The sequence below is a fragment of the Olea europaea genome, chromosome 16 (assembly GCF_002742605.1).
Source record: "Olea europaea var. sylvestris chromosome 16, O_europaea_v1, whole genome shotgun sequence".
NCBI classification, from domain to species: Eukaryota; Viridiplantae; Streptophyta; class Magnoliopsida; order Lamiales; family Oleaceae; genus Olea; species Olea europaea.
Window position 1 is genome coordinate 5,366,729 of NC_036252.1, and position 27,254 is coordinate 5,393,982.

The 27,254-nt window shown below is 36.6% G+C and overlaps 3 protein-coding genes across 5 annotated transcripts; 2 read left to right on the plus strand and 1 right to left on the minus strand.

Annotated features, from left to right (window-relative positions):
* The first annotated feature begins 968 nt into the window (after positions 1–968).
* LOC111411861 (notchless protein homolog) lies at positions 969–12,755 on the plus strand. Its single transcript, XM_023042499.1, has 13 exons — positions 969–1,219; positions 1,971–2,052; positions 2,157–2,246; positions 4,553–4,678; positions 5,530–5,657; positions 8,433–8,632; positions 9,527–9,590; positions 9,780–9,890; positions 10,731–10,868; positions 11,495–11,637; positions 11,708–11,762; positions 12,106–12,162; positions 12,276–12,755. The coding sequence occupies exons 1-13, from the start codon at positions 1,010–1,012 to the stop codon at positions 12,357–12,359; spliced, it is 1,488 nt and encodes a 495-aa protein (XP_022898267.1). The 5' UTR covers positions 969–1,009; the 3' UTR covers positions 12,360–12,755.
* Positions 12,756–13,461: 706 nt separating this feature from the next.
* On the plus strand, positions 13,462–18,780 carry LOC111411862 (geranylgeranyl transferase type-2 subunit alpha 1-like). 3 transcript variants are annotated; one of them, XM_023042503.1, is made up of 9 exons: positions 13,462–13,645; positions 13,763–13,934; positions 14,161–14,321; positions 14,404–14,508; positions 14,611–15,408; positions 15,503–15,692; positions 16,558–16,744; positions 17,790–17,943; positions 18,450–18,780. In XM_023042503.1, exons 1-9 carry the CDS (start codon positions 13,530–13,532, stop codon positions 18,478–18,480), a joined length of 1,914 nt encoding a protein of 637 aa, XP_022898271.1. In that variant the 5' UTR covers positions 13,462–13,529; the 3' UTR covers positions 18,481–18,780. The 3 variants fall into 3 exon arrangements, with proteins under 3 accessions (XP_022898271.1, XP_022898269.1, XP_022898268.1); XM_023042501.1 differs by having other exon boundaries at positions 18,352–18,462; XM_023042500.1 differs by lacking the exon at positions 18,450–18,780 and having other exon boundaries at positions 17,790–18,326.
* Positions 18,781–26,426: 7,646 nt separating this feature from the next.
* On the minus strand, positions 26,427–26,954 carry LOC111412536. Its single transcript, XM_023043472.1, has one exon. The coding sequence runs from the start codon at positions 26,952–26,954 to the stop codon at positions 26,427–26,429; it is 528 nt and encodes a 175-aa protein (XP_022899240.1).
* Between the last annotated feature and the right edge of the window lie 300 nt (positions 26,955–27,254).

Here is a 27,254-nt window from a genome sequence, read left to right on the forward strand (position 1 = left end):
TATATATATATATATATATAATTGGTAAAATATGTTATGTCAAAAATATCCTTGCCTTGTTTGGTCAAAATTATAAAAATTTTCATTTCTGTGGTCAACTGATGGAAATCGTTATTTTGGACTTCATCTGCGAATTTTTTCTATGTTTGATATCTTGGTTGGCACAAATGAAAGGTTTAGATCAAGTATGTATCTTGACTACAATTCTCCCATAGTCATTTTGGATTTTACCTACAAATTTTTTAAAAGTTTGATATTTTGGGCAGCACAAATAAATGGTTTGAATCAAATCCGTTCTTATTCTCTTATAAACTATAATGTCAATATAACTATCCTTTTTTTTTTTAATTTTGAATTCAATAAGTGTGCGTTTGATTGTCAATATTTTTCATAGAAAATGTGTATTTTCCATCCAAATTCCTACTTTTGTGCTGTTTGATTGCTATTTTTTTCATAAAAAATATTTTTTTACTTTTAGTTATGTGACCATATTTTCCTCAAAATTAAGTAAAATATTTTTCTTGGAGGGAGTATGATTTTATTTTCTAAGAAATTCACTCTCTCTTTCTTATTATTTCTCATCTATCCACCAATAAAAGGGACAAATATATATTTTATAGGTTGAAAATTAAATCAATCAGACACATTTAATTAACAATTTTCATGTAAATAAATTCTAAACAATTGAATTACTTATAATTCATTTTCTTTTTATACAAATTTTATGCTTGCAATTAAATGCACTCTAATTGCATTTTCACTCTTCCCTTGACTTAAAACCCATTTGCAGGTCACATGAGCAAGTTAACTGTAAAATCTAACAGACTGGGTACGATTTCAGCATAATTTCGAAAGATTGGGATGACTAGTGCCAAAAATCAAATGCAAGGATGACTATGAAATCCCTTAGAAAGATTGGGGACGGGACTACAATTTACACGTTTTAAATCCCGTCACTTCTCTAACTAGTAGCTTAAAACCCTGATAAATCCCGGTTCTTCAGCCGCACATGCACACTCAGATATTCGTTTCAACGGAATTTCAAAAATCAGCGATGGATGCAGAAGCAGCGGGTATGGAAGAAGGGAAGGACATGAAAAACAGCGTGATGTGTCAGTTGACTGACCCAGAAGGTACGCCTCTGGGACCGTCGATGTACCTCCCGCAAAGCGCCGGCCCCAAGGAACTTCAGCAAATAGTCAATCAGCTCCTCAACAATGTAAGTACTTATTTGGGAATTTGATTTTTAAGTGATTACAGCTCTGCTGATTTTTTTTTTCCTTTTTATGATATTTTGAGTTCATAATAAATTATCTGTATTTTTGGGTTTAATTTTGAATAAGATAGTTTAGGTAATTGTGTTTAATGTTTTGCAAACATACTTCTTGAGTTATACGTTTTTTTATTTAAAAAAAAAAAAAAAACTCAATTGCGTGTTTATTTGCTCCGTATAATTAAGAGAATACTTGGTTTTGAATCAATTTGGAAGTTTATTTGGCAAAATCTCAATTAATTTTTGGAACTGATTGCGGATATTTTTACAAAATTAAACACTAATATCAGTACCTGTAATTTGGAAAGTTCCATTTTGATTGTAATTGCATTTTCCTGCTTTAAGTTTGCTCGTTTCAACCGAGCAGTTTAAACTCAAAATTTGAGACAATATGATAACTATTTCTTTATCTCTCTTCTTCTTCTTCTTTTTTTTTTTTTTGGGTACGTATAGACAAGAGTCACCAAAATTTTATCGGTATGAAAAAGACTAACCAAATTTCTAGACAAGAAAATAATATTATCTAGTTAGATTATTGTACAAATGAAACATAGATAAAGCTAGAAAAATAAATTTTATGTTCATTCTATGGGGTTATGTGTACACCTTACTATACTGTCAGTAGATGCCTGGATTTCTTCATCTATATCATTTTGGTAGGCTTGATTAAAATATCAGAGATTTTTATCTATATCAGGAGGAAAAATTGCCTTATGCATTTTATGTATCAAACCACGAGCTCGTGGTGCAGCTTGATTCGTACCTGCAGAACAACAAAGGTGAGGATTCCAGCTAGTCCTATCATATCCTTTTTACCAAATGAACTTGGTAGGGAATTATATAAGAAACAATTAAATGAGATCCTGTGTGAATGTTTTTACAGTGTCTCTGGAGAAGGTCTTGACAATAGTTTACCAGCCTCAAGCAGTATTTCGAATACGTCCAGTTACTCGCTGTTCTTCAACTATTACTGGTATGAGATTTCATTTTGTGCGTTTAATTATTCCTCCCAACAATATTCTTGCACTTATATTTTATATGATATTAGCAGTTGCGCAAAGCAACATGTATTTGAGCTTTGGGCTGATTGTGTAGTATCCTCTGTATTGCCAAGACTAGTGGTTTAACTCAATGAAGTAGGACTGGGATGTGATTATGCTTTTGATGATAGATATGTAACGCTTGGCTGAAAGCCAGGATAATTATTTGACAACAAGGCTTTGACAGCTTGTGTAGTAGAGGTAAGTATATACAAAAATCAAAGGAAACACAGGTTCCCATTCATTTTTATGTGATTTTGAAAGTTTTGGGATGTTCCAGTTGTGTGACTTGAAGTTGGCTTGAAGATAGGAAATAATAGTGGCTAGCAAACCAGTTTTAGAAGAGGAGGGCTACATTGAGGGAGGAAGATAACGAACTGAAGAGATTGGAAAGCTTGATGGTCTATGGTGGAATAAAGGAAATTGAAGGTCGAAATGAGACTGCTGGGATTGGAATAAAAATTTGTTTCTTTCCCTTCAAGTTACCTTGTTTATAGGATAGATTGACACCAGGTTACTCAAAATCCTTTTTCTAGATTAGCCTATGACCTGTTTTGGTGCTATTATAATATAATTGTGACTTCAGAAAATGTTCAAGGAGTGTCTATTTGGTTTACGGTTCATCTCCATCTAGCATTGGTCGACCATTTTGGATTAAGGACTAATTAAAATTCGGTAATTTTTTATCTGGATATTTATGTATTACGATAATTCAACACATTGAATCTTAGTATCCCTGTAAAATTGTAAATCATGACTACTAGCTACGTACATAGTTTTAACACTTGAACATAGGCCATGAGGCATGCCTCCCTCCCCAAAATTGAGTTGAACTTTTCAGCAGCAGATGACCTGTTCCCTCTTCTCTTTTTATTACATTTTTCATGTTGTTTTCTCTGTATTTTTGTTTTCTTCTCCTGGCTTTCTTTTCTTTTAAAGTCAAAGGAAGCAAAAAAATCATGTATTTGGTTAGTCATTTCATTATTGTATTCTTCTATTTCTAATTATGGATTTTTGTTTTTTTGTTTTTTGTTTTTTTTTTTTTGTTTTTTGGCTCGATTACTGCTTTATAGATTATTATTTACTACTTTGTCAATTCATTTATGTTTATAGTGGCAATTAGACGTTTAGTTTTGTTGAGATGTTTTATTATGAGTTATGATATTGTATTTTAATATTTTTTTATTTATTTTTATTATTCTGTTAAGGCGTGCTCCTCGGAGCACGTCAACGCTTTTGCCTCTAATTTATGAAGGCGGAATTCCTTGATTGTAAATGGATCTTTTTCAAAATATGATAATACGGCATATTTGAATATGATAAAGATGATATTTGGTTAAGTAAACCTAATAAGGCGCTGTTGAATACTTCTGTCTGCTTTCAGCTTCAGGCCAGACAAGATATATAATTGACTAAACCACAAATACAATCAGGCTTTTGTTCAGATTCTTTTGTACACAATGAGTTCTGGTCTTTTTAAGTTAGTATGTTTTTGCATCTTAGTTCTAGATGTTTTATTATTCAAAAAAGAGTTGCCTCCTTACACTTTAGAAAGAAAGGTGCAAATGTAGCAACCTACATATCTCTGGATTTATACTCATGATATTTCCCAGAAAATAAATATTAATTTAGGGAGGAAGAGTGTTCCATTACTAATGCTTTGCATAGTTTTATGTCAATCATTAGTTGTTTGCATTCAGTAAATGTAGTTATTATGTCTTATCATCAGAATGCTCTCTCTTGTCCTTCACATCTTTGTACAGTAGTGGAACAATAAATATGTCTATGATTCCATTTGCGAAATATTTTTTGTTAGCAAGTACCATTTGAAGCATTTACATAGTAATATATTGCTCTGACTGACAGCATCTAGTATGGGCCAATATAGTTCCCTTGTGTTATATGTGCCGTCAGACAGTTTGAGGAGTTATGGGGATATCTTATGGTGTTTAAATGAAAGGAAACAAACTTTATTGTTTGAAAGCACTTTTGGGAGGGCTAATGGTGCTCTTACCCATATATGCACATTATCAATCTCCATTATGTTTTTACCAACTTGTCCAATTGCATGGACATATTTCTTCTTTCGATTGAGGAACTTGTCCGTATTACATATTTGTGATAAATATCTGCATCTGTAGATTTTCTGCTGAGACATATTTATTTGACTGCAGTCATATCATGTACCACCTTTGTTTGTTACATCTTTTGAGCATGTATAGTGGGCTTATCATTGCAGGTCATACTGAGGCTGTACTTTCAGTTGCCTTTAGTCCTGATGGACGGCAGTTGGCAAGCGGGTCAGGTGATACGACTGTTCGTTTATGGGATCTAAATACTCAGACTCCATTATTCACGTGTAAAGGTTAGAATTGTTTTCTTGTGTATGACGTATTGGCCCTGCATGTTTACATCTTATTTCCAAGCGATTCAATGGAATTATACAATCTGTGTAGTACATTTGCTTGAAATCTAAGTTAAGGCAAATAAGTAGGTGTCAAATCCTGTAGCTATTTTGTATATCTATCTGGATTGTTGGAAGATTTTTATTTTAGTTTCCCTGTATATTAGCTTCCACTACGGATTGTATGGCATAGAATATTCAATCAGATCTTAGAAATCATGTCATTTAGTTAGTTTCCTGTTCTAGAAATTTTAGTCAACCTTTTGTACTCTCTTTAGAGCCATAACCTTATTCAGCAGTAGTTGAGTTTAAACTCTCTTCAACAATTTAACATGGATTATATTGAAGATGTGAAATTTTACTAGTCAGTGATGACTTACTATATTGTGTTCAAACATGATTTTCTGTGAACTGCACGCGCCATGCATTCTCCTCACTTAATTTGATGCTGTTTTCACATGTTCAAGTTCCTTATTAATTCCTTTGTTCCTCATTGCTCGATTAATAACTGCAGTAGCCATCTTTATGTGGTTTTGTAATTTGGACTTTGAATTGGGCCTATAACCTGTAAACCTATTCAACCATGCACAATCATATCTTCCCACTTGCTGTGCTTTTGCCGTCCACTTTTCCAATTGAACATCATTATTTTATTACGTTCTTTGTTTGTGGCTCTAGAGTTATTTGTATCCATGTTCTGCTGTTTCAAGTTCCAATTATGGCCCTTGCTTTCCTTTCTTTTGTATATTTTTGCTATGAGTTGCTATTGAAGAGATGCTTTTGGTGGGGGTTCTATTTCCCCTTTTCTTCAGGCCACAAGAACTGGGTACTTTGTATTGCATGGTCGCCGGATGGTAAACATCTTGTTAGTGGAAGCAAGGCTGGAGAACTTCAATGCTGGGACCCACAGACTGGGAATCCATCTGGCAATCCACTTATTGTGAGCTCATATAATAATTTTTCAGTAAAATATCATTTCAATGTTCTAAATTTTGTCCTCATAATTGTTAATGGGGTTAAATAAAGATTACGAAGATCATAGAAGATTACGGAAGATTACGGCTATATTATAATTATATTGTACCATATATAGATATATTTCTTTTACCATTTTTAGTTTGATTTTGTTCTATTTAATGAGAGAACCTCTCATATTAAGGGGCATCGAGTGTTATTCATTATTATTTGACATGGTATCAGAGCCTCTTTTTTATAATTTTCTTTCGTTTTCTTGGTTTAGTTTTCTTACGACAGTGTCCCCTCCTCCCGTCCAGTCTTCTTTCTTGAAAAGATTTTTTTAAGCTAAAAACAAATATTCTGCAATCACTCTTTTTGTACAATACATATCTCTATCGATCTACCAATGATATTGCCAAATTTTCTTTAATTCCCCAGTATCATTCTAGACATACAAATTTTCTATATTCAAAATCCATTTTGTTTTTTATTTAAAAAAGGAGGGTTAACAATTTGATACAGAACTCGTCATCGCCTGTGCCTATGAGACCTCGAGTCTCAGGATTTTCCCTCCACTCACCAATGTAGGAAAGTATAGGTGCCCACCATACCACCACCTCCCATTCATTACTTTGGCTACCGGTTTCTTTCATTGTCGGATTCATCTGTTTTACATACATGCAACCTCGAAATAAATCCAATTCCAAATAGATTTAGAAGCACGTTGGTTAGCACATCTGCGGAATTTCCCTTGGCTTCGTGGGCTGGCTGTGGTGGAGTTGTGAGGGATTTTATTGAGAGGAAGCGCGCTGGTTGGCTATGGTAGAATTGCAGCTGTCGGCTGAAGTGGATTGGGTTTTCTGTGCAGTTTCAAAATCGCAGTCGTGAATTGGGATTGAGTTTGCTGTACCAGATTTTTGAAGGCTGGGCTGGTTAGTGATGTTTATTGGGGCTTGGTTATATGTTAAATGGGATGAATATTGGGCTGTGTATATGGAAACAATTATGAGGGGATGGTAGGTTTGAGTTTGGTGGGTGTGGTCTAGCGTTACTGGGCCTTGAGTCATATTGGGCTTAAGAGATGGGTTAGATTCTTTTGGGGTTAATATTATAAGGTTTATGGTTTGGGTTGATTTATGTGGTTGGGCTTGATTTATGGGCTATAGTGTAATAGGGTAATGGGTTGTATCATGTGGGTTGATATATGTAGTGAGTTGTGGATGGATATATTCTAAGGTAAGGTATGGCTATTGGGTTGGATTTGGCTGGATTTGGTTTTTGTTTAGTCAGCTCTCCATTTTAATTGGGTTGTGGATAATTAGGCTCATTAATTTTATGGTTAATTGGTTGATTGATTTTATTTTGGACTAAAATTAACATAGAGGGATAGCTCAATGGTCATTAGTTCGAGTTCTTTTAGGGTCATTGAGATGAGTACCCCGTTGTAAATTTCAGGGCCCCATGGGATTAGTCGAGGTGTGCGTAAGCTGGCCCGGACACCCACGGTCATAAAGAAAAAAATGTTCTTAGCTAAAATTTGGGACAAATAGATTTGAATATTTTTTACGAGCGATTTTAAGGAGAGAAGACATTGAAGTGCAGACTGTTGAGTTTTGGTTGCTCAGATGATGAGCTAAAGTTTTAGATTCCCGAAAGAGGATCAAACTTGGATGGTTTTGGATTCTCAGAGGAGGAATTCATTTATTTATTATTATTTTTTTTTTGTGTAAGCTGTTTGGTGGGATTTTTTCCAATTGCAGCATTTTGGTCAGCGATGTATTGCTGGAATTTGGCTGGTGTATTGGCATTAGAATTTTTGTCGGAACACGAATTATGTGTTTAACTGAGTTCTCCCGGCAGGTCGAGCTCACTATGTGTGTCGGCACACTTCGTGAATTTCTTCTGGAAATTCTTCTTGAGTATGAGCTCTCTGGAGTATTCTTAGAGTGGCTTTGGAGTAGTCCTTGGTTGTTTCTGCACTATTTTGTTGTTCTTGGTCTCTCGTCGTCATTAGTTCTCCTAGATGGCTGCTTTGATTTGGATTTCTTCTTCATGAGCACAAGTATTGTCACCGTTGTTGCAAATTGATGCCTTTACCGGTATCAATTTGAGGGGAGATGTTAATGAGGTTAAATAAAGATTATGAAGATCATCGAAGATTACAGAGGATTACGGTTATATTATAATTATGTTGTACCACATATAGATATATTTCTTTTACCGTATTTAGTTTGGTTTTGTTTTATTTAATGAGAGAACCTCACATTGAGGGACATCGAGTGTTATTCAGTATTATATGACATTAATCTCATACTGATAAATGTGTTTTCTATCTCTCACACTTGATCTGAAACACTTTAATTTTCATAAGTTTCTTATCTATGTGTGCAAAGCATTACTTTTGCAAAGTGAGAACTTTTACTCATCCTTAAGAAAGGAGAGTATTTGTATACAAATAATTACATTCTCATTTTTCTTCTTAGTAAGCAATCTTGTTTATGATGGCAAAGGTGCTGCCCATACGTACAGACTAAAGAGAAGATGATAACAGAAGCTTTATTTACTATTATCTCACCACAATTCTATTTTCCTGATGACAGGATATATCATGTATTCATATTAATTGAATGTACAAGTCCCTATGTTTTCTAGCTATATTTTGCGATGTCATTACTCTTTTCTCTATATTTCTTTTCTTCACTTCTCTCGAAAATTTCAACTTGGAGCCTAATGATATAATTTATGTTTTATGTCTCAGGGCCATAAGAAATGGATAACCGGGATTTCATGGGAGCCAGTGCATCTTAATGCACCATGTCGTCGCTTTGTGAGTGCAAGTAAAGATGGTGATGCAAGAATATGGGATGTTTCATTGAGGAAATGTGTCATGTGTCTTACTGGACACACGCTTGCTATAACCTGTGTTAAATGGGGTGGAGATGGAGTAATATATACTGGGTATGTTCTTCAAGATTACAATTTATGAGCAATTTCTTGCAAATTAAGTTTTCGTACTGAATAGCAATCAACTAATCTGAGTGTTTGATCCAAAGCTCTTGGTTTACTAAAAAAAGGGGGATGACATATCAATCTATCTTAGTCGTTCCCTTCAAGGCAACATAATACTACAAGTGTCAGTTCTTTCCTTGTGAACGTTATACCACTTTGATCTCTTCTTTGTCAGTTCTTTCCTTGTGAACGTTATACCACTTTGATCTCTTCTTCGGGCGTGGTCATAATACCCACTTGAAAACTCATTATACTCGCATGAAAATCCTCTGCTATTGCTTCAACAATGTTGCATGACAAAAGATAAACCCCTAGTCTTTGTTCCAACAAATTCATCTATTTGATTGAGAGAAGTATCGAGTGTTTCTTTGAAGCCATTTTTTGGGGGAATAGATTTTGTAATAGTGATTTCTTGGAGAATATGTTTTAATAAGTGGGAAAAAGTTTTGGAATTACGTATAATATTATTTTTATTGGAAGAATATGTGATTGGAAATAAGTTCGGAGAAAAATGAGTTTTTAAATAATGGGGCTCAACTGGGGCTAAGTAATGCATATTTTTCTTGTTGTAAGTTGTCTTGAAAATGTCTATAGAAGGAAAGAAATGCATGCCATCTGTCTATCTAAAACTAATTTCAATCACAAAATAGGCTATAGGAAATTTGGAACAAAATTTTTAATGGATCTTTGAAGGAATATTTTCCTCCCTCTATGTTATCTGGCCCCTCTCCTTTTCCCTTCTCCTATTCTGAAATGGATTATATAAAGAGGGGCCTAAATACTTGATCTATGAGATGTTCAGCAGAATTCAATAAGTAAACCATTATCATTTTACATTTGCAGATCTCAGGATTGTACAATTAAAATGTGGGAGACTTCACAAGGGAAGTTAATACGTGAATTGAAGGTAGCTAAAATATTTTAATTTACTTTGTTCAAGAAGGTTTATATCGTCTATCGATAGACTGCATTTTTGAGAATTTTAGAACTTAGTCCACGTTACTCTGCTGTTTCTTCTATTTTCTCTCCCTTAACCTGACCGCATCCTTGTGTTTTCTGTTACTGCATATTTTCTGATTTTTCACATTAAATACAGGGCCATGGGCATTGGGTTAATAGTCTGGCATTGAGCACAGAATACGTTCTTCGGACTGGTGCCAACGATCACACTTGTAAGCAATATTCATCTCCAGAGGAAATGAAGAAGGTAATTGCGTGATCTTTGGAATCTTCAAGGCAAAGGAACAATAGATGAAATCACTTTATTGATTTTCTTTTTACAATGATTTGCCTTTTTATGCATTTCATTTTCAACAAATTATATAACAAAGGAGCCTTCCATGAATCTTTGTCACTATTCCATATTGTTTGTTGCTACATCTATTGGAAGATCGATGCAACTAGATTCTTAGCAACCTCTACAGGATTAGTTTTGATCTATATCTCCATCTCCTCCCTGGTTATATTGATATCACATATTTCTAATGAACAAGAGGTTTCTAAGTCTAAGTATGATACTTCCAAACCACCCAAGTTGTCATTTCCTAAATTTACCTAAATTGGTGCCACCTCCACTTGTTTGTGTACATTCTCTCTCTCTCTCTAATCTTTTTCGTTCTATATTACCATAAAACACGTTTTAGCATTTTCTTTTTGCTTGTTCATCTTATGGATATTTTGTTCTTTAACAGCCTACAGTAAACGCCATAAAGCATAACCAGTCTAATAACGAGGTCCTCTAGAACTTTCTAACCTTGTAGGTATCTTCTTTTCACACAGATTTCCTATATGAATGCTTCTTTCATCTAACCTGCTATAATAATTCCAACAAAAAATGGCATTATTATTCTTATTCCTCTCACGAACAGCTTAGGGCAGTGCATAAATTTCAATAGTTAAGTTGCATTGCCCATCCTACTTCCTAGTTCCTCTCTGCCCTTACTCAGCTGCTCCCATCCTTTCGGCTCAAAGTAAAGAAAGCAATCGTCTTGTCAGCTAAGATTACCTCAAGTGGATGCCTTTTTTGATTAAATTTTTGTGGCTCCAGGTAGCTTTAGAAAGGTATAAGAAAATGAGGGGCAATGCTCCCGAACGTTTGGTCTCAGGCTCAGATGATTTTACCATGTTTTTATGGGAACCTGCTGTCAGCAAACACCCCAAAACTCGTATGACTGGTCATCAACAGGTATCATATTAAATATCCCTGTACTTTTATGGTTTTGTTGAAATACATGGTTATTGCTATACCTGATATTTATTTGGGTGGAACTTTCAACACTCCAAATGGGTGATTGGATATTAGTGTCGTATTGTTCTTTTACCATGTCATCGAATATATTTTAGATGAAAAAAATTATTTTGGCCTCCTTAACATGTAGAAGTGTACAACTGGGGCCTGGGTGGATGTAGGTGACACGAATTTGCCATTTCCCTGGGTCACACCGCTAGAATGCCATTTCCCTGCTGTAATTTGCATTACTGTAGGTGACAGTGATTTTATTTTGTCATTTGTTGGTTGTAATTAAGAAATTTTTTGATGGTGGCTGGTGTGGTGATTGGACCCGTTCAAAATCACCTGTATATAGCAGAACTATTAGCTTGCATTGCTTTATTTTCTATAGCTTTCACAAAGAAAGAAATCTGGAGTGGTTCAGAATTCTCTAGTATACAAGTCTAAATGTTAATTACTTATTAGCAGGTCGGAGAACTACATGTTCTGTTATTTTCTTAGCGTTATGACCCAAGAAGTAACTACTTTTCTGAGATTCTTTCTCATGCTTACTCTCTGAGCCACAACTTGTTCCCCTGCAGCTCGTCAATCATGTTTACTTTTCACCTGATGGGCAATGGATTGCAAGTGCCTCCTTCGATAAGTCAGTCAAGTTGTGGAATGGTATTACAGGAAAGTTCGTTGCTGCATTTCGTGGTCATGTTGGGCCTGTCTATCAAATAAGGTTAGAACTCTCCTCTGTATATTTATCAATTTGCAGGTTGTATAGCTGAATAGCATTTTTCTTGCTACAGCTGGTCGGCAGACAGTAGGTTGCTACTGAGTGGGAGCAAAGATTCGACTTTAAAGGCAAGGGATCTTCGGAGAATTCAACTGCTTTTCTTCGTTACTTCTGGGTTTAATTGTTTTTCTTTGAAATTAATTATGTGGTTAAGAATACCATTTAAAAGAAAATGTCCGATCATGCTAGTAAGTAGAATATATCGATCAATTTCATAAAACTTCAGTTCTAACACGGGTCATTTCCCTTGTGATTTTGCCTTTCTATTTGCTAAAATATCTGCTTCTTTATCTTTTTTATTATATCAACGTTCCACAGTGGCCTTTGCAAAAATCATTCACATAGATACTAACAATGCTAATTTCATATTTCGTGGCGCTTAAACGATCGTAATGCAATTTTCTTTCGCAGATTTGGGATATCCGGACACAAAAGTTGAAACAAGACCTTCCTGGCCACGCAGATGAAGTAATGTTTATCTTTTCTAATGCCTCCTACAGCATCCCTTTGTGGGCTTTCGTCCATATTTACTTGGGGTGGTAGGGGACGAGAAGCTCTAATTGAAAACTTGTCTTCTTCAGGTTTTTGCAGTCGACTGGAGTCCCGATGGTGAGAAAGTAGCATCTGGTGGTAGGGACAGAGTTCTGAAGTTATGGATGGGCTAGAAAATTCAGCAAGGATGGAAGTGCACACCTACTGGATGTACTCAACGCCGTGCTCTGCAGTGTTTGGAAATAACTACAGAAGAAAGCATGATATACTGTAGTATATGTGCATTTCGGGATTGATCAGGAAAAAGCATGCCTTTTTATGTGGTGATGATGAAGAAGAAGAGCTGTGTATTTATTGCCGTTCTGTGTGAGGGATGATAGCTATGGCAGATTGGTTTCAAATGGCTACTTCACAACTTTTAAAAATGTGAATTTATTGTTGGTTACTGATATGATTTTATCATATTCTCTTTATTCTGTTTTTTCCTCTGGTATTATTATGACCTCAAATTTTCGGAAAATGATAATTTATTCTAGTTGATGTCGTTATTTTATAAAAATTAAAGCTTATTTTATTGTTATGTTGATGTTTATGTAGTAACGAAATACTGTTCTATATTCATTTCTATTAATGTATGTGTAGTTAGGTTCGGACTTTGGGTGACCTGGTTCGAGTAATTCAATACTTGAAATCATCCATTCCACTTCAAATATTTTATTAATGAAATCATTTGTTCATGTAATTACTAGAATCAATTTGAATCCGAACCGTAGATTTTGATTTTGGTTTAATCTTTCTATAATATTTGTTCTAAAAATCGTGTATGTCAAAACATAAATTTTTTTAATATATTGCGAACACATTATTTTTTATTTTTCTATCAACTGTAAATATGGAAGAATGTATGATCGAGCAGTTTGGATTTCATTTTATTCATAATACATTTTCTCCATATTTTTAGCCACACAACACATTCTCTAATAAAATAATATGACATGTAAATTAAAAAAATTTTCTCATTTTTTAACCACATAATTTTCAAAAAATTACTATAGAAAAATACAATTTCCTCAAAAACACATCATAATGGAGCCCAAAGTTTAAGACAAATTTTAAAGAATCACTACCAAACAGGGAAGTTCTTGATGTGCAGGAATTTTATTCTCAATAAACATGATAAATTTTATAGGTTAGGAACCCACGAGCTAATGAACCAAACTTCGGGGACTACAGTTGCAATTTCTCTGATTACGAGCGGGTTTATCTTGCCCAGGAAGGGAGTTCTTTCTTCCTGCCAGATCCAAATAACAGAAGTTGGAGAACGAAGAAAGAGATACAGGAAAATGCACGGGATATCACGTAAAACCCCAAGTCAAGATGAGCAAGAAGCTTCAGACCTAAAAGCCGCTGAACTTCGTGATCTCCAGTCTCAGTTCCTTCACCTCCATCATAACAAAATGTTAGTTGTTATTATTATTATTATTATTATTATTATTATTATTATTATTATTATTATTATTATTATCTATAGTCAGTCAATTTTAGGGGTCGATTGATTTTGTTTTCTGAATTTCAGATATACAAAAGAAGCTTTAGAAACAAGTGCAAAGTTGTTAGTAGTGAATCCAGAGCATTATACAGGTTGGAATTACCGAAAACTTGCTGTACAACACTTTCTCGATCACCAGTCAGAGACGGAAGTTGATTCCGAGTCTATCCAGTTGGTTCTGAATGAGGAATTAAGAGTTGTAATTTTTCATCCTCTTTCCACTTCAGTTGTTTTATGAGAATCAAGCATGTTTTGGGAAATTAATTTGTAGATTCTCTCTAATTTTATGTTTACAATAAGTATGTCCTATTATAAATTGATTATGCAGCCCAGTAATCAGTTAGCGTGAGTTCTCACTGACTAGAAAATGCATTGAGAAAATTGAATGCACTCCACATTAATCTGTTTATTTGAATTTTCATTAGGTAGAAAATGCATTGAAGAACAATTTTAAGTCTTATGGTGCGTGGTATCATCGCAAATGGGTCCTCAGCAAGGGTCATTCTTCCATGGATAAGGAATTGCGGCTTTTGGGCAAGTTTCAGAAGTTGGACTCCCGGAATTTCCATGCCTGGAACTACAGGAGGTTAATAACTGAAAATTTGATTTCTTGAGAGGTGATTGTTAGCTGTATTTGTTAATGTGATCTATTGGGCCTCTACTTCCAGGTTCATAACAATGTTGAAGAAGATATCAGATGAGGAGGAACTGCAATACACGACGGATATGATATTTGATAATTTTAGCAATTATTCTGCCTGGCATAACAGAAGGTATTAATACATTACTATTTTTGTTAGATTTCTATTTCTAACTATATGAGCTTTGTTATATGGTATGCTTATCCTCTATTTGTTTCATCAATGAACTTGCAGTGTGCTTTTGTCTCATCTGTTCGAGAAAAGAGGAAAAGGGCATAGTCACAAAGAGAGCATATTGGAAGAGGAATTTGAGTTTGTACGTAATGCTCTATTTACAGACCCGGATGATCAAAGTGGTTGGTTTTATCATCTTTGGCTTCTGGATCAAACGGTTAAACTGGAGCCCCTCCTACTTTCTTCATGGCCTCCTCATGGCTGTTGTCTATATTTATCAGTTGATGATTACATCGGTTGTGGAAATTTATTTCCAAGAATACATTTCCAATCCAAAGATAGAATGTTTCCCATCGTACTATATTTCAGCGAAGCAGTGGAAGGTGTAAACTCTTCTACCGTCACTATTGAATATGAATACTATTCTAATGATGATGTTATTTGGAGACCACTTTCAGCAAATAGATTTGGTTGTGCCCAAGCCTGGTTAACTTACCTAAACTTTCCTGATGAAGTGCACTTTCTAAAGGATAGCCCTGTAAAAGTTGTCGTAGCACAGTTTCCGGGTATCGTATCCACAAATGGTGTATCCTTTAGTCAGACTTCGTATATAGAGTTCTCTTTGTGCGTACCTTCCCATGATCGAGAACATACAGAGGGGCAAACCATACCGAGAATTTTATGGAAAAACGAAAAATTCCACCCACATATTACAGAATCTCATGATGCAAGCTTGCTTAATCCACTTCACCAATTGAAAATCACCGAGGAGGGTAAATCAAAGGCTTCTGATTGGAGTATGAAGACCATAGCCAATGAAATTGCTCACTGCCGAGATCTATTGTCATCAACAAACTGGTAAGCTGGATCCATTTTAGTCGATACATGGGGTCTTTGGAGAAGCCAATTTATTTAGCAAATATTGGTCATTTTTCTCTTCTTTTTCCTGTAGTAAAATTGGGAAACTGACTCTTGCAAGACTACTGATGGCACAAAGTAAATTGATTTCATATTGTATCCCAAATGATGGAGTTAAGGTCCATTACGAAGAGATTCTTGGATTGTATCACGATTTGATGGAGTTGGACCCTGTACATATTTGTTATTATGAGGATGAGCACACCTTAGTCCTATTGAAACAGGTCTCTCTCTCATTTTCTTTGTAGTTGGTATTGTTACTTTGGAAAAGCAACTGTTGCGTGTAGATATATTGCTCCATTTCATGCTTGTTAGTTACTTATTGTTTATTGAATATGGGACCATAATCTAGCTGTCAGATGTTGAATTAAAGTTGTTTATTGAGCATTAAGGAGGCACAATCCATTATATATAAATTATTATTCCTTAGAATTTCTGACCTTCAGTAGCTTTGCAAATTGCATGTTTTTCCTTAATGGCTTAAAGTGATTGTACACCCCCGTGTATTCTCTTTTAAGAAATAAAATTATTTGATTACTTATCAAAAAAAAAAAAAGTAGCTTTGCAAATTGCAGCCTCTCAATGTACTTCTGTTTGATATGCAGTCGTTTATTATAGAATTAAAAAGGATTTCAAGTTCAAGTTCAATTTCAAATTCATTTCCTTCAAGAGATTACAGCTGTTTAATTTTTATTTATCTATTTATTTTTTAACTGTTGAGTGCAAATATACGCTACTTGCAATGAATGAAGCTGGTGACCCAGAGCACATGAACTGTGGTTAGGAAAGAGAAATAATCCAAGCATTGCTTATTTGCAGTTTATGGTTGAGACGAGACGAATATTCCTGTTTGATGGGGTGACATCATGCTGTCTGAATCAAATATTGTGGATGCATCCATTCTTTTGAAAATTTTGGGTCCAATAATGATATCATTTTATACCGTAAATATGCTGTGTTTCATAAATGTCAATTTTACTTTACAGATTCTTGTTGGGTGTAAGTTGCATAAGAGCATGTCTTATACGGACAGGTATGAATTAGTGACTTCTGCTTTAAACTTCTGATAATTGAGTGATTATTTTGCAGGTGACATTGAGTATGGAATCTATTCTGAGATACTGCCATCAATATGGAGATTCAATTTCACCAAGTATGGACTCTCATTTCTGTCTTCGACTCAATGACCTCTCACTGTCACGAATTGGGAATGTCGAGCGATTGTTGTGGATTCAAATGTTAGATCTCAGCCACAACAAAATCCGATCAATTGAAGGTAGGGCATAATACACACTTATATTGCATCTTTTAAATATTGGGGTCATTGATCTATCACTGTCAGACTTGGTGGTTTGATAGAATTGTATAGTTACTAGCTGGGATGTGAATCTTTACATTAATATATGGGGGTATCCACCTAATAAAGGAAAAGGGGGAGAAGTGCTTTAATATTAATTGCTTGCCTCTATTCCCTATGTTTTTTTTTTTTCCCCCTCCAGCAAGAGGCAATAGTTTATTTTGTGGATTGAATTGACTAGACCAATCACTTGTCAAATAGTTCTTAGTCGTCTTTTCAGCTGTGTTATAAGACCACATTTATCACATATGTCAATTTAAATAATTGTATTCATCAAAATGCCTCTTGTGAAATCATAGGTTTGATACACGGAGGTGCATCATTCTCCAATTTATGGAGCAAATCCATTGCTGAGTTAGGAGAAAGCATGGCAAGAAATACAGTTAAATTCTTCAATTTAATTCACTTTATAAATTTAAATAGTTATAGACATAGGGGGGGTTAGATAATAGAGTTTGATTCGTAGCCAAAATTGCAATCCTAATGAGGGAGTTTACTTTCCAAAAATACAGACTTGGTGATCGTAAATTTGGAAGTTGCTTGATATTCTTGTAGAAACATTAGTTTCCATTCGGTTTAATGGTACATCTAAAAGAAATTTAAAGCAAATAGATCGTTAGAATATTCATAATTGGTGAAAATAAGGCTTAGTTTGTTCTCATTGTTATAGCTTATAAATTTTTCTCATTTGTTATCCTAGCAAGTTTTCGTTCATGGTGGGAAGCTTTGCATGTAAATAGGACTACTATTATTGAGTATTGAATAGTTTAGACATTGACTTGTTATATTCAGTACTCTCTCTCTCCCCCCTCCCTCCCTCCCTCTCTCTCTCTCTCTCTCTCTCTCTCTCTCTCTCTCTCTCTGCGTATTGTAGTGATATTTTGCGATGCATCTTTACTTGTTAGTAGTGGTGAGGAAACTAACTTCATTTTGTCTTTTTTCTTTTTGTTCGATTCTTGGACAGGTTTGGAGGCTCTGCAATTGCTTTCTTGCTTGAACCTTAGCAACAATAAAATTTGCAGTTTTGCTGCATTGGATCCCTTAAGAATGCTGAAATCACTAAAAGTGTTGGACATTTCATACAATGAGATTGGTGCTCACTCCGTTGACACAAGAAGGTATCTGTGCTCATTTCCCATGACACATGCAGTAAAAAATGATTGGAATTTTGAGGAATTCGCAAATGTAGGGGTCGATTTGACAAATCATTGGGATGCATTTTTTATTTTCCGGGGCTTGAATTTGATACAATTAGATATTTTGGGAAATGCGGTGGTTAGTGATCAATTAAAACAACTTCTATTTAAGTTAATGCCGTCGCTTAATTGGTTTGATGGTGAGAATCGGAATTAGGTTTTACCTAGGTTGAATTTTGGTTTGTACAATGTATGGGTTTATTTACTTCTTTTCCATAGTGCACAAGCAGCATTCTTGGATATTTATATGCTCCGAAAAGCCCTGTTTCTGCATTAATTTTGCTGATGATAATTACTTATATCTATTAAGATTTTTGAAATTTTATGCAGCTATTTCGTCTCCCTTGAAATCTTCCTTCCATTGAAGAAAAACTTGTGAATACTGTAGCATATATGGCCTATATTGACGAAAAATGTGTTAGTAACAGGCTCAATCCCAAGCCATTCGTCATCTTTTAGAACTTGAAGAACAAGAACTCAAGAGGATGACTTGTTTGCAATTCTTGTGTGTGATTCTCAAGAGGATGACAAGGGTAAAGCAAATTGGTTTTCCAGAAATGCACCTTCTCTTTGTTGTAGTCAATGCTTGTATATAGTTGGCACTTTTGCTTTGGGTCTTCTGAGAAAAAGCTTGCCCCCTCTTCTTCAGGTAGCTGAAAAAACTCTTTTGCCACCTTGTGTTTGTCGCACATGAACTCCTCAGGGACCCTGTGGTTCAAGAGCTATTCATTTCCTTTGAAATTTTAGATCAACAATCTGCTTAGAAATATTATAAAAAGAAAATTTTCCTTTCCTTTAAAGAATTATTACCTGAAAAATCTAAATTCTTGACCAGCATTCTGATAGGGCTCAAACTAAGAAAGTAAGCCCCTGTTTGATCCTCATTACGTAGAAAAATTAATGGGGGGAATAATATTTTTTTGAAAAATGAATGGTTGAAAAAGAGTGAAATTTTTTTGATTTACGCGTAATATTATTTTATGGAAGATTGTGTGGTTGAAAATAAGAAAGAGAAAAATGAAATGTAATAGAATTTAATGTAGTGGGGCTCAAACAGGGGCTAAGAACGGAAATTAAAATGAATCTTTAATTGAAGAAGAACAATAACAGCAGAGGAATTACATAAAAGGAACAGTGACCACAAGACTCTATTTCTCACTTACTAATTTTCTGCCATCTTCCCTCCCTACTAACTCTATTTATAGCTAATTTTCTAACGATTTCTCCCCCAGCACATGTTTTTCAACAGATTCTGTTTTCCCTCCTTTCTTGATTCTTCTAGAATATGTGAAGTGTATAGGTGGCTTTTCAATACTTCCGGGCTTCCAAGACACCTTGTTCTCAAGGTGGAAGCTTGGAAAGTGTTTAAGGATAGCTTCTGCTGATTTCCAGGTTGCCTCGGCAATAGGCAGATCCTTCCATTTTATCAGTATCTCTCCACCTGGACGTTCTCCCAAGACTTGATCAGGCTCCACGACCCATTCAAGGTTCGCATCAAGATGAGATGGAAACAGTTGACTGGCCTCGGTTACGCCCACTGCTTTCTTCAGTTGTGACACATGGAAGATTAGGTGTACTGTAGCAGCTGGAGCCAGTTTCAAAAGATATTAAACTGGCCCTATATGCTTCTCTACCTCAAACGGACCAAAATACTTAGGCCCCAATTTTTCATTTTCCTTTCTTGTCAATGAACGCAGGCGGTATGGTCGCAGCTTTACATAAACCAAGTCCCCAATCGCAAAATGGACATCTCTCCTGTGCTAGTCCACTTCTCTTTTCTTCCTCTTGAGCACGGAGGAGATGGGACTTTAATTCTTCCAGCATAAGGTCTCGGTCTTTCAATTGTTGTTCCGTCGTTGCGACAGTTGTGACTTGATTGCCATAGCGGATTAATGGAGGGGGTCTTGACCATACACTGCTCAGAAGGGAGTTGTGTTTGTTGAAGAATGAAATGTGGTATTATACTAGTACTCAGCCCATGGATGCCATAAACACCACTTTTTGGGCTGATCAAAAGAGAAGCAACGAAGATAGGTTTCTAGGCATCTATTAATTACTTTAGTCTGCCCATCGGTTTGAGGGTGATAGGCCGTACTTCGACGGAGGAAGGTCCCTTGCAGCCGAAATAGTTCAGTCCAAAAATGGCTTAGGAATACCTTATCCCTATCTGAAATAATGGAGCTGGGAATTCCATGAAGTCGCACTATTTCCTTTACAAAAATTGTCGCGACACCTGATGCTGTAAAAGGGTGTTTAAGTGGCACAAAATGTGCGTACTTACTTAAACGATCCATCAATATCAAAATTGCATTGTATCCAGACGACTTAGGTAGTCTTTTACAAAATCCATTGAAATGTCATCCCAAATGAGATGGGGAATTGGTAGAGGTTGTAGTAACCCGGCAGGGCAAAGAGAATTAACCTTGTTTTGTTGACAAACTGGACATTCTGCTACAAATCTTTTTACATCTGCCTTCATCCGGTCCAGTGCAAATTCCTGTTCAATATTTTATAAGTGCGAAGGAACTCGGAGTGGCCTCCCACTGTGATACTGTGGAACTCATGCAGTGGTGATGGAATTAATGTTGAAGAGCGAGGTATTACCAATCATCCCTTGTACAACAATCTTCTCTGTATGATTGAGTATCGTGGGTAAGCACCCGGATCCTCTTGCAAACTTTTCTTGATTTTGGACAGCACAGGATCTTTTTCCACTTCGGCTTCAATCAACTGTGTATCAAGTAATTTAGTGAAAATGAGTGCCCCTAGTTCAACAAGGCAGGGAAGGCGTGATAATGCATCAACTGCTTTATTTTCCAATCTGGGGTGACATTGAACCTCAAAGTCAAACCCCATCAGCTTAGTTACCCAACGCTGAAAATCCCCCGGAATTACCCTTTGTTCTAGGAGGTATTTGAGGCTGTGCTAGTCTGTGCGAACAATGAACTTTCTTCCCAACACATAATGTCTCTATTTTTTAATTGCCAACACAATAGCCATCAATTCCCTCTCATATATGGACTTCTGTTGAGACCTTGCCGACAACACTTGACTGTGGAATGCAGTGGGCTGCTAGTTCTGCATGAGGACTGCACCTAGTCCGAAACCTGAAGCATCTGTCTCAATGATGAAAGGTTTCGAGAAATTCGGAAAGGCTAACACAGGAACCGTTGTCATAGCTTGTTTTAATCGTTGAAATGCTACCTCTGCTTCCTCGTTCCAGCCAAAAGAATCATTTTTTCAATTGTTATGTCAATGGCCAGGAGATGGCGCCATAGCACAAACCTTCGGTAATATCCCGTTAGCCCCAAGAATCCTCGGAGCTCTCGCAGACTTCGAGGAGTTGGCCAGTTAACCATGGATGAAATTTTGTTTGGGTTAGCCGAAACCCCTTCCGTGAGACCAAGTAGCCTAAGTATTATATCTGGGCTGGGCGAAGAGATATTTCCTCTTGTTTGCGCACAGCTGGTGCCTTTCTAATGCAGTAAATACCATATTCAGGTGTTGCTCGTGTGACAATGCATCCTTGCTGTACACCAAGATGTCATCAAAGAAAACCAAAACAAATTTCCTCATATAATTTCTGAATACTTGATTCATGTGTGACTGAAATGTTGCTGGGGCATTAGTGAGGCCGAACGGCATGACTAGAAACTCATAATGTCCTTCGTGAGTCCTGAAAGCTGTTTTGTGTACATCCTCCTTCCGAATCCTTATTTGGTGATAACCTGACTTCAAGTCCAATTTTGAGAATATTGTTGCCCTATAGAGCTCATCAAGTAGTTCGTCGATGATTGGAATAGGAAATCTGTCCGGCACAGTTGCTTTATTTAATGCTCTATAGTCGACACAAAAACGCCAGCTTCCATCCTTTTTCTTTACGAGGAGCACGGGGCTAGAAAATGGGCTAACACTAGGTTGAATGATTCTGGCTTCTAGCATCTCCTTGACCAACTTCTCAATCTCATTTTTTTGAAAATGCAGGTACCGATAAGGTCGGACACTCATAGCCTTCGAGCCGTCCTTCAACGGAATGGCATGATCGACTTCTCGGACTGGGGGCAACCCCCCTTTCTCTTCAAACACCTGCCCATGTTTTTGAAGTATCTTTAGCACTCGTGCAGGGGGTTCTACTTCCATTTTCCTCAACTCCCCTTCTAAATGTCCCTCTTCTTGCAACGTTTTCATCATAATCTTCAATGAAATCCCTGATTTATTAAGCCCTGGTTCTCCTTTTAGTGCCATCCAAGCATCTCCCATTCGGAGTTTCATGGTCAATAACTTCTAGTTAACTTCCATGCTTCTGAGTGTGCCAAGTCATTGCATACCAGTACAACCTGTGCTGCCTAATTCCAGTGGCAAAAAATCTTCCACAATCGTGAGCCCTTGCATTATCAGCGCTACCCCTCTACACATTCCTTTTCCCTTCATCGATTCCCCTGTGCCCATGACGACATCGTAGTTGTTTGTTTCAGTAGTTGGAAGCCCCAGCTGTTGGACTAATTTCAACGAGATAAAATTGTGAGTCGCCCCGCAGTCAATTAAAACTGTTACCTCGCGTGATACGATTAATCCTCTTAATTTCATGGTACCCGGAGTGGCCAGCCCTATTACGGAGTTGAGCGACAGCTCCACTGTCTCTGTTATCTCCAGCGACGACTCTTCTATTGGATTTTCGAGCCTTGCCTCCCCTTCCTCTTCGTGTTCTTATACCAGCAGTACCTAGAGCTTCTGATTTTTGCACCTGTGGCCTACTGTATACTTCTCCTCACAACGGAAACATAAGCCCTTATCTCGCCTCGTCCTCCATTTGGTTTAATGGGTATTTCTCTCCGACCGCTCACAAATCTATCATCCACCGTCACCGTCTTCGTAGGGAACGAACTTGTTTTGATTGGGTTTGGATTGCTTTTGAGATTTTTCTGGGCTTTGAGTTCCTTAACATTCTTAAGCACCATGTTCTAGTCCTTCACTTTTTCGGCCACTTCTATAATCTGGCCCAATCCTTTTGGGCCCAATAACTTAACCTCAGCCCTGATTTTTAGTAAGAGCCCATTTACAAAAGTATTCTCCAGCACTTCATCGGGGAGGTTTTTCAACGGGGCTGCCAGTACCTCAAATTCTCTTCTGAAATCCGCCATCGTCCCACCTTGGCTCACCGCCAAAAACTCTCACATAGACTGCCTTCCTGGGTCGGTTGAAAACGCGGTTCCTGCCATTCCAGGAACGGCTTCCTTGCTTCCACCCACTGCAGCCATGAAAGGGCATCACCTTCCGGACTTACTCCCACTGCTATTTTCTCCCGCTCCGACAATCCATTGATCTCAAAGTATCTCTCCACGCGGAAGAGCCACCCATTTGGATCTTCCCCACTGAAAATGGGCATTTCCAGTTTCCTCACCCTTCTCCAATTATCCACTTCCCTATCATGATCCACGGCAGTTGTTACACTTCCTTGGCTGACTTCCCCCAAACCTTCTGGCCACTTTCCTCGTTCTATTGTTCATTGGTCACCCACAACCCCTAGGGGGATGGTCAGAAGTAATTGTTTTCCAGTAATGCTTCCTAATCCACCGCCTTTTGAACCTCCTTTCGTCCCTGCCCTTGGATTCGAGAGTGCCGTAACTGTTTTTCGTAGTCTCTTCCAATGATTGCATCATTTTGGCTACGTTCTGAGCCAGTTGTTCCATTGACCGTTCCAAGCTTGGAAGTCGCTGCATCTTAGACTTCACTTCTTCAATCTTTCTCCATGGATTCTAGCCTGCCGTTTTTTTTTTTTTTTTTTTTTTTGGCCATCAGGATGCATGTGCTCTGATACCAATTTGATGGGGCTCAAACTAAGAAAGTAAGAATAGAAATTAAAATGAATCCTTAATTGAAGAAGAACGATAACAGCAGAGGAATTACATAAATAGAACAGTGACCACAAGACTATTTCTCGCTCACTAATTTTCTGCCATCTTCCCTCCCTACTAACTCTATTTATAGCTAGGTTTCTCCCGCAGCACGTGCTTTTCAACAGATTCTGCTCTCTCCTTTCTTGATTCTTCTAGAATATGTGAAGTCTATAGGTGGCTTATCACTTTCAAGACTGTCTCGATTAGTTCTGCTCGATCTCTCTCAGATTTTCTTTGAGACCAATCACAGGGATAGCATTGCACGGAGTAAAAGTTTTCGTGGTCTTTTCTGGGCGTAAATACATTAAGATTCTGGCACATGTTGAATGTTATGCCTGATTGAAATGAGTTTCTCCATCTATCTCAAATGAATTCCAAGAAATTAGGTAGTTTTATATTGAATCAGTCATAGACAATAACATAAGAAAAACCAATGCGAATAATCACTTTCAGCCATGACACAAGTGTTCATAACATTGTTTTAACAAGGCGTAAGGCACTGCAAAACAGCAAGATCAAGTCTCAAGTCTTACATGAATAGGAGTATTGAAGCTAAGCTTAAGCGTTAAAAAGCATTTTCTTATTTTATTAATATTATTTCATTATTCTATAGTCATTAAAGGTTGAGATGTCTTGAGGTTTTGGATTTTACATCTCTTCGAGAAGTTATATCTTAGTCATAAAAGGGAATTCTGGCAAGATTCACTGCTCTTATGAGAGTGGTTCATATCTCCTGGAGATTGGATTGGTTGTTTATTTGTGGATGAGAATACTTGGGTCGCATCTCTCTCTAGTTGCATCCAAATATTCGGAGGACACCTCTGAGCAACAGCTCAAGGGGCTAAGTTATGAGTCATTGGGTTTTGTTAGTTTCGTCATGCCCCACACCATCATTTCTTCTAGTCTTGATCTCCATTGAGGAGGAGATGTATCATCAAACCAAACCCACCCCTATTTCTTTCGCGATAGGAGTCTTTCCTAGGTTGTGAGGCAATAGTGCCAGTTTTCAATCACTAAATTAGTGTCTAGACTGTGGTCAAAAGAGAAGTTGATTGAATTTTTCCTGCCTAGTTTTTATCGGATGTTGAAGAATCATGCTATTTGTACAAATTAGGTTGATAAACTTGGTTAATAAATTGTGTTGACAACATCTAAGTTAATCATTTCAAAAATAATTTTTGAAATCAAGGAAATCAATAATCTAGATCTTGTCAAGACTTAGTTTGTACAACTAGATTAATTTGGGTGTTGAAAATGCTTCATGCCTCACGTCACTTAAACATTGATTAATTCCATTATAGGTATTCTTCGCTAAGAGCTCAGAGAACCTATCATTAGAGATCATCGTGGTCTAGTCTTGGCGGCCCGCTCTCGACACATTATAGGCTCTTTTGAACCCTCTCCCCTCCCTACCCCACCCCACCCCAACCAAAACAAAAGTTACCTTATCTATGGCACTACTTCATGGCCTACAACTTGCAGAAGGATATGGATACTAGAATTTTGAAGTGGAGACAGATGCACAGACGGTTCATAATCTCGACTAGATATCATTACTAGCACCAAACTCAAACGTTTTCATTTATTAACCTAATGACATGGGATTGATACGATGCATCAAGAGGAAAATTGAAGAAAATTCACAAGTTTCGAGAGCGAAGTTCAATTTATGGGAAGTTTGGGACACCTTTGAAACTTGAGGAGGATCAATTTTCAATGACTAGGGAGAACTGGGGACCAACATAAAAGCTTTTGGTACTTTGGGAGCAATGTTGAAGATTTAGCTAATATTAAGCACCCCATGTATTTAATGATTCTCCAATTAAATGGTGTGCCATGTATTTAATTAAGTATCGGTGTTTAGGAGATCATTCTTGTATATAAATATATGTATGTGTGTGCGCTTGCTTGCTTACGTGTAATCAATTGATTTTTTGATTATTGTCATCTTTCTTTCTTTTTATTTTTTATTTTCCAATTTTTTTTTTTGGACAAGCATAACCTAACGCAATGAAAAATGCTAAATGTATATAATTTTTCGACACGTAAATCTTATAGAAAACACATGGCGTGATATCATTGGAAGATGAGAAAAAAATAAGAAAAACAGTTCAATCATGTTTTGCCACATCAGTGTTGATATAAGTTCTGTAAAAATTTTCATATACTCATGGCTTTATTGTAACGCAATAAGTTAAAACTCCATAAAAATAGAACAATAATTTGTATATTTGATCCCATTGATGACAAATTAAAAGAACACGTTCCTTACAAGGACTCGGTCGATCTGTCGAGGGATGTGGTACGTAGTACGTTTAGTACGCCCTACTAAAACAATTCCTAAAAAAAAAAGAAAATGCGTAAAACAGGGGATTATAGAAAGAAAAAGAAAACAACTACGAATCATAATTCTTGACAGCATCCTCTCAAACGTAACAAAAATATTTACGATCAAAAAAAAAAAAAAAATTATAAAAAAAAAAAAAAAAAAAAAAAAAAAAAAAAAAATCACCACACAGTCTTCATCTTAACAGAACACTTCTTTGGACCTTCCACCACAGCACCGAAATCCCTCTCATCATCTGAAACTTTAATTCTAACATCCTTACATAGTACCTTAATGCTCGTCTGTTCAACTCGTCCTCGAGATGCCTTCTGTACAACCACAGAACCCTTCAAATTCACATCAATATTTACAGTTCCATCTGGGTTGGGATTGGCTATGAAATCACTTATGTTAACCAGTGGCACAACTGCGGTTGCATTTATTAATGTCTCATCCTCTGCAACTGAATTAAAAGCGATAGTTTTTGTTCCAAATATGTATTCGCCTCTGTAAGAAACCCTAACATCAAATTCACTGTAATCGAATTCAAAGTTCTTATTAGGGTTCCTTGCCAAGATTCTAATGTTCCAACTAGCAGTGTTATTCAAGATTGATACTGATGCAGATTCCACGTCGAGAATTGGACGATGGGCGTAAGACGAAAATAACAATAAAAATATGAAGAGTCCGAGGATTAACAAAATAATCATGAAACTACAGATGGATAAACACGTATCTGAGCAGAAACCCTGGGTTATATTATCATGTGATTGAGATTCTAATTGACTCTCCAGTGTCGAAGGGGTTGCTTGGCTTGTGTTGAACTCCATAGAATTGATGTACTGGGGTTGTGCCATGACAGGGAAGCCATAAACGACATAGGGTTCGTGAGAACAAATAGGAAATCCTTGTACTACATCTACTTGATCGTCGTTTTGTGGGATTGAAGAACTCATCTTGATGAAACTTGAAACTTGTTTTCGTTTTTCAGATTAATGGTTTCTTTGAAA

Coding starts and splice junctions, on each gene's coding strand:
- LOC111411861 (XM_023042499.1), top strand. CDS start 1,010: ATGCACACTCAGATATTCGTTTCAACGGAATTTCAAAAATCAGCGATG. Junction 2,247..4,552: donor CTGTTCTTCAACTATTACTG/GTATGAGATTTC, acceptor TTATCATTGCAG/GTCATACTGAGGCTGTACTT. Junction 9,891..10,730: donor CTCCAGAGGAAATGAAGAAG/GTAATTGCGTGA, acceptor TTGTGGCTCCAG/GTAGCTTTAGAAAGGTATAA.
- LOC111411862 (XM_023042500.1), top strand. CDS start 13,530: ATGCACGGGATATCACGTAAAACCCCAAGTCAAGATGAGCAAGAAGCT. Junction 13,935..14,160: donor TGAATGAGGAATTAAGAGTT/GTAATTTTTCAT, acceptor AATTTTCATTAG/GTAGAAAATGCATTGAAGAA. Junction 16,745..17,789: donor CAAAATCCGATCAATTGAAG/GTAGGGCATAAT, acceptor ATTCTTGGACAG/GTTTGGAGGCTCTGCAATTG.
- LOC111412536 (XM_023043472.1), bottom strand. CDS start 26,954: ATGATTATTTTGTTAATCCTCGGACTCTTCATATTTTTATTGTTATTT.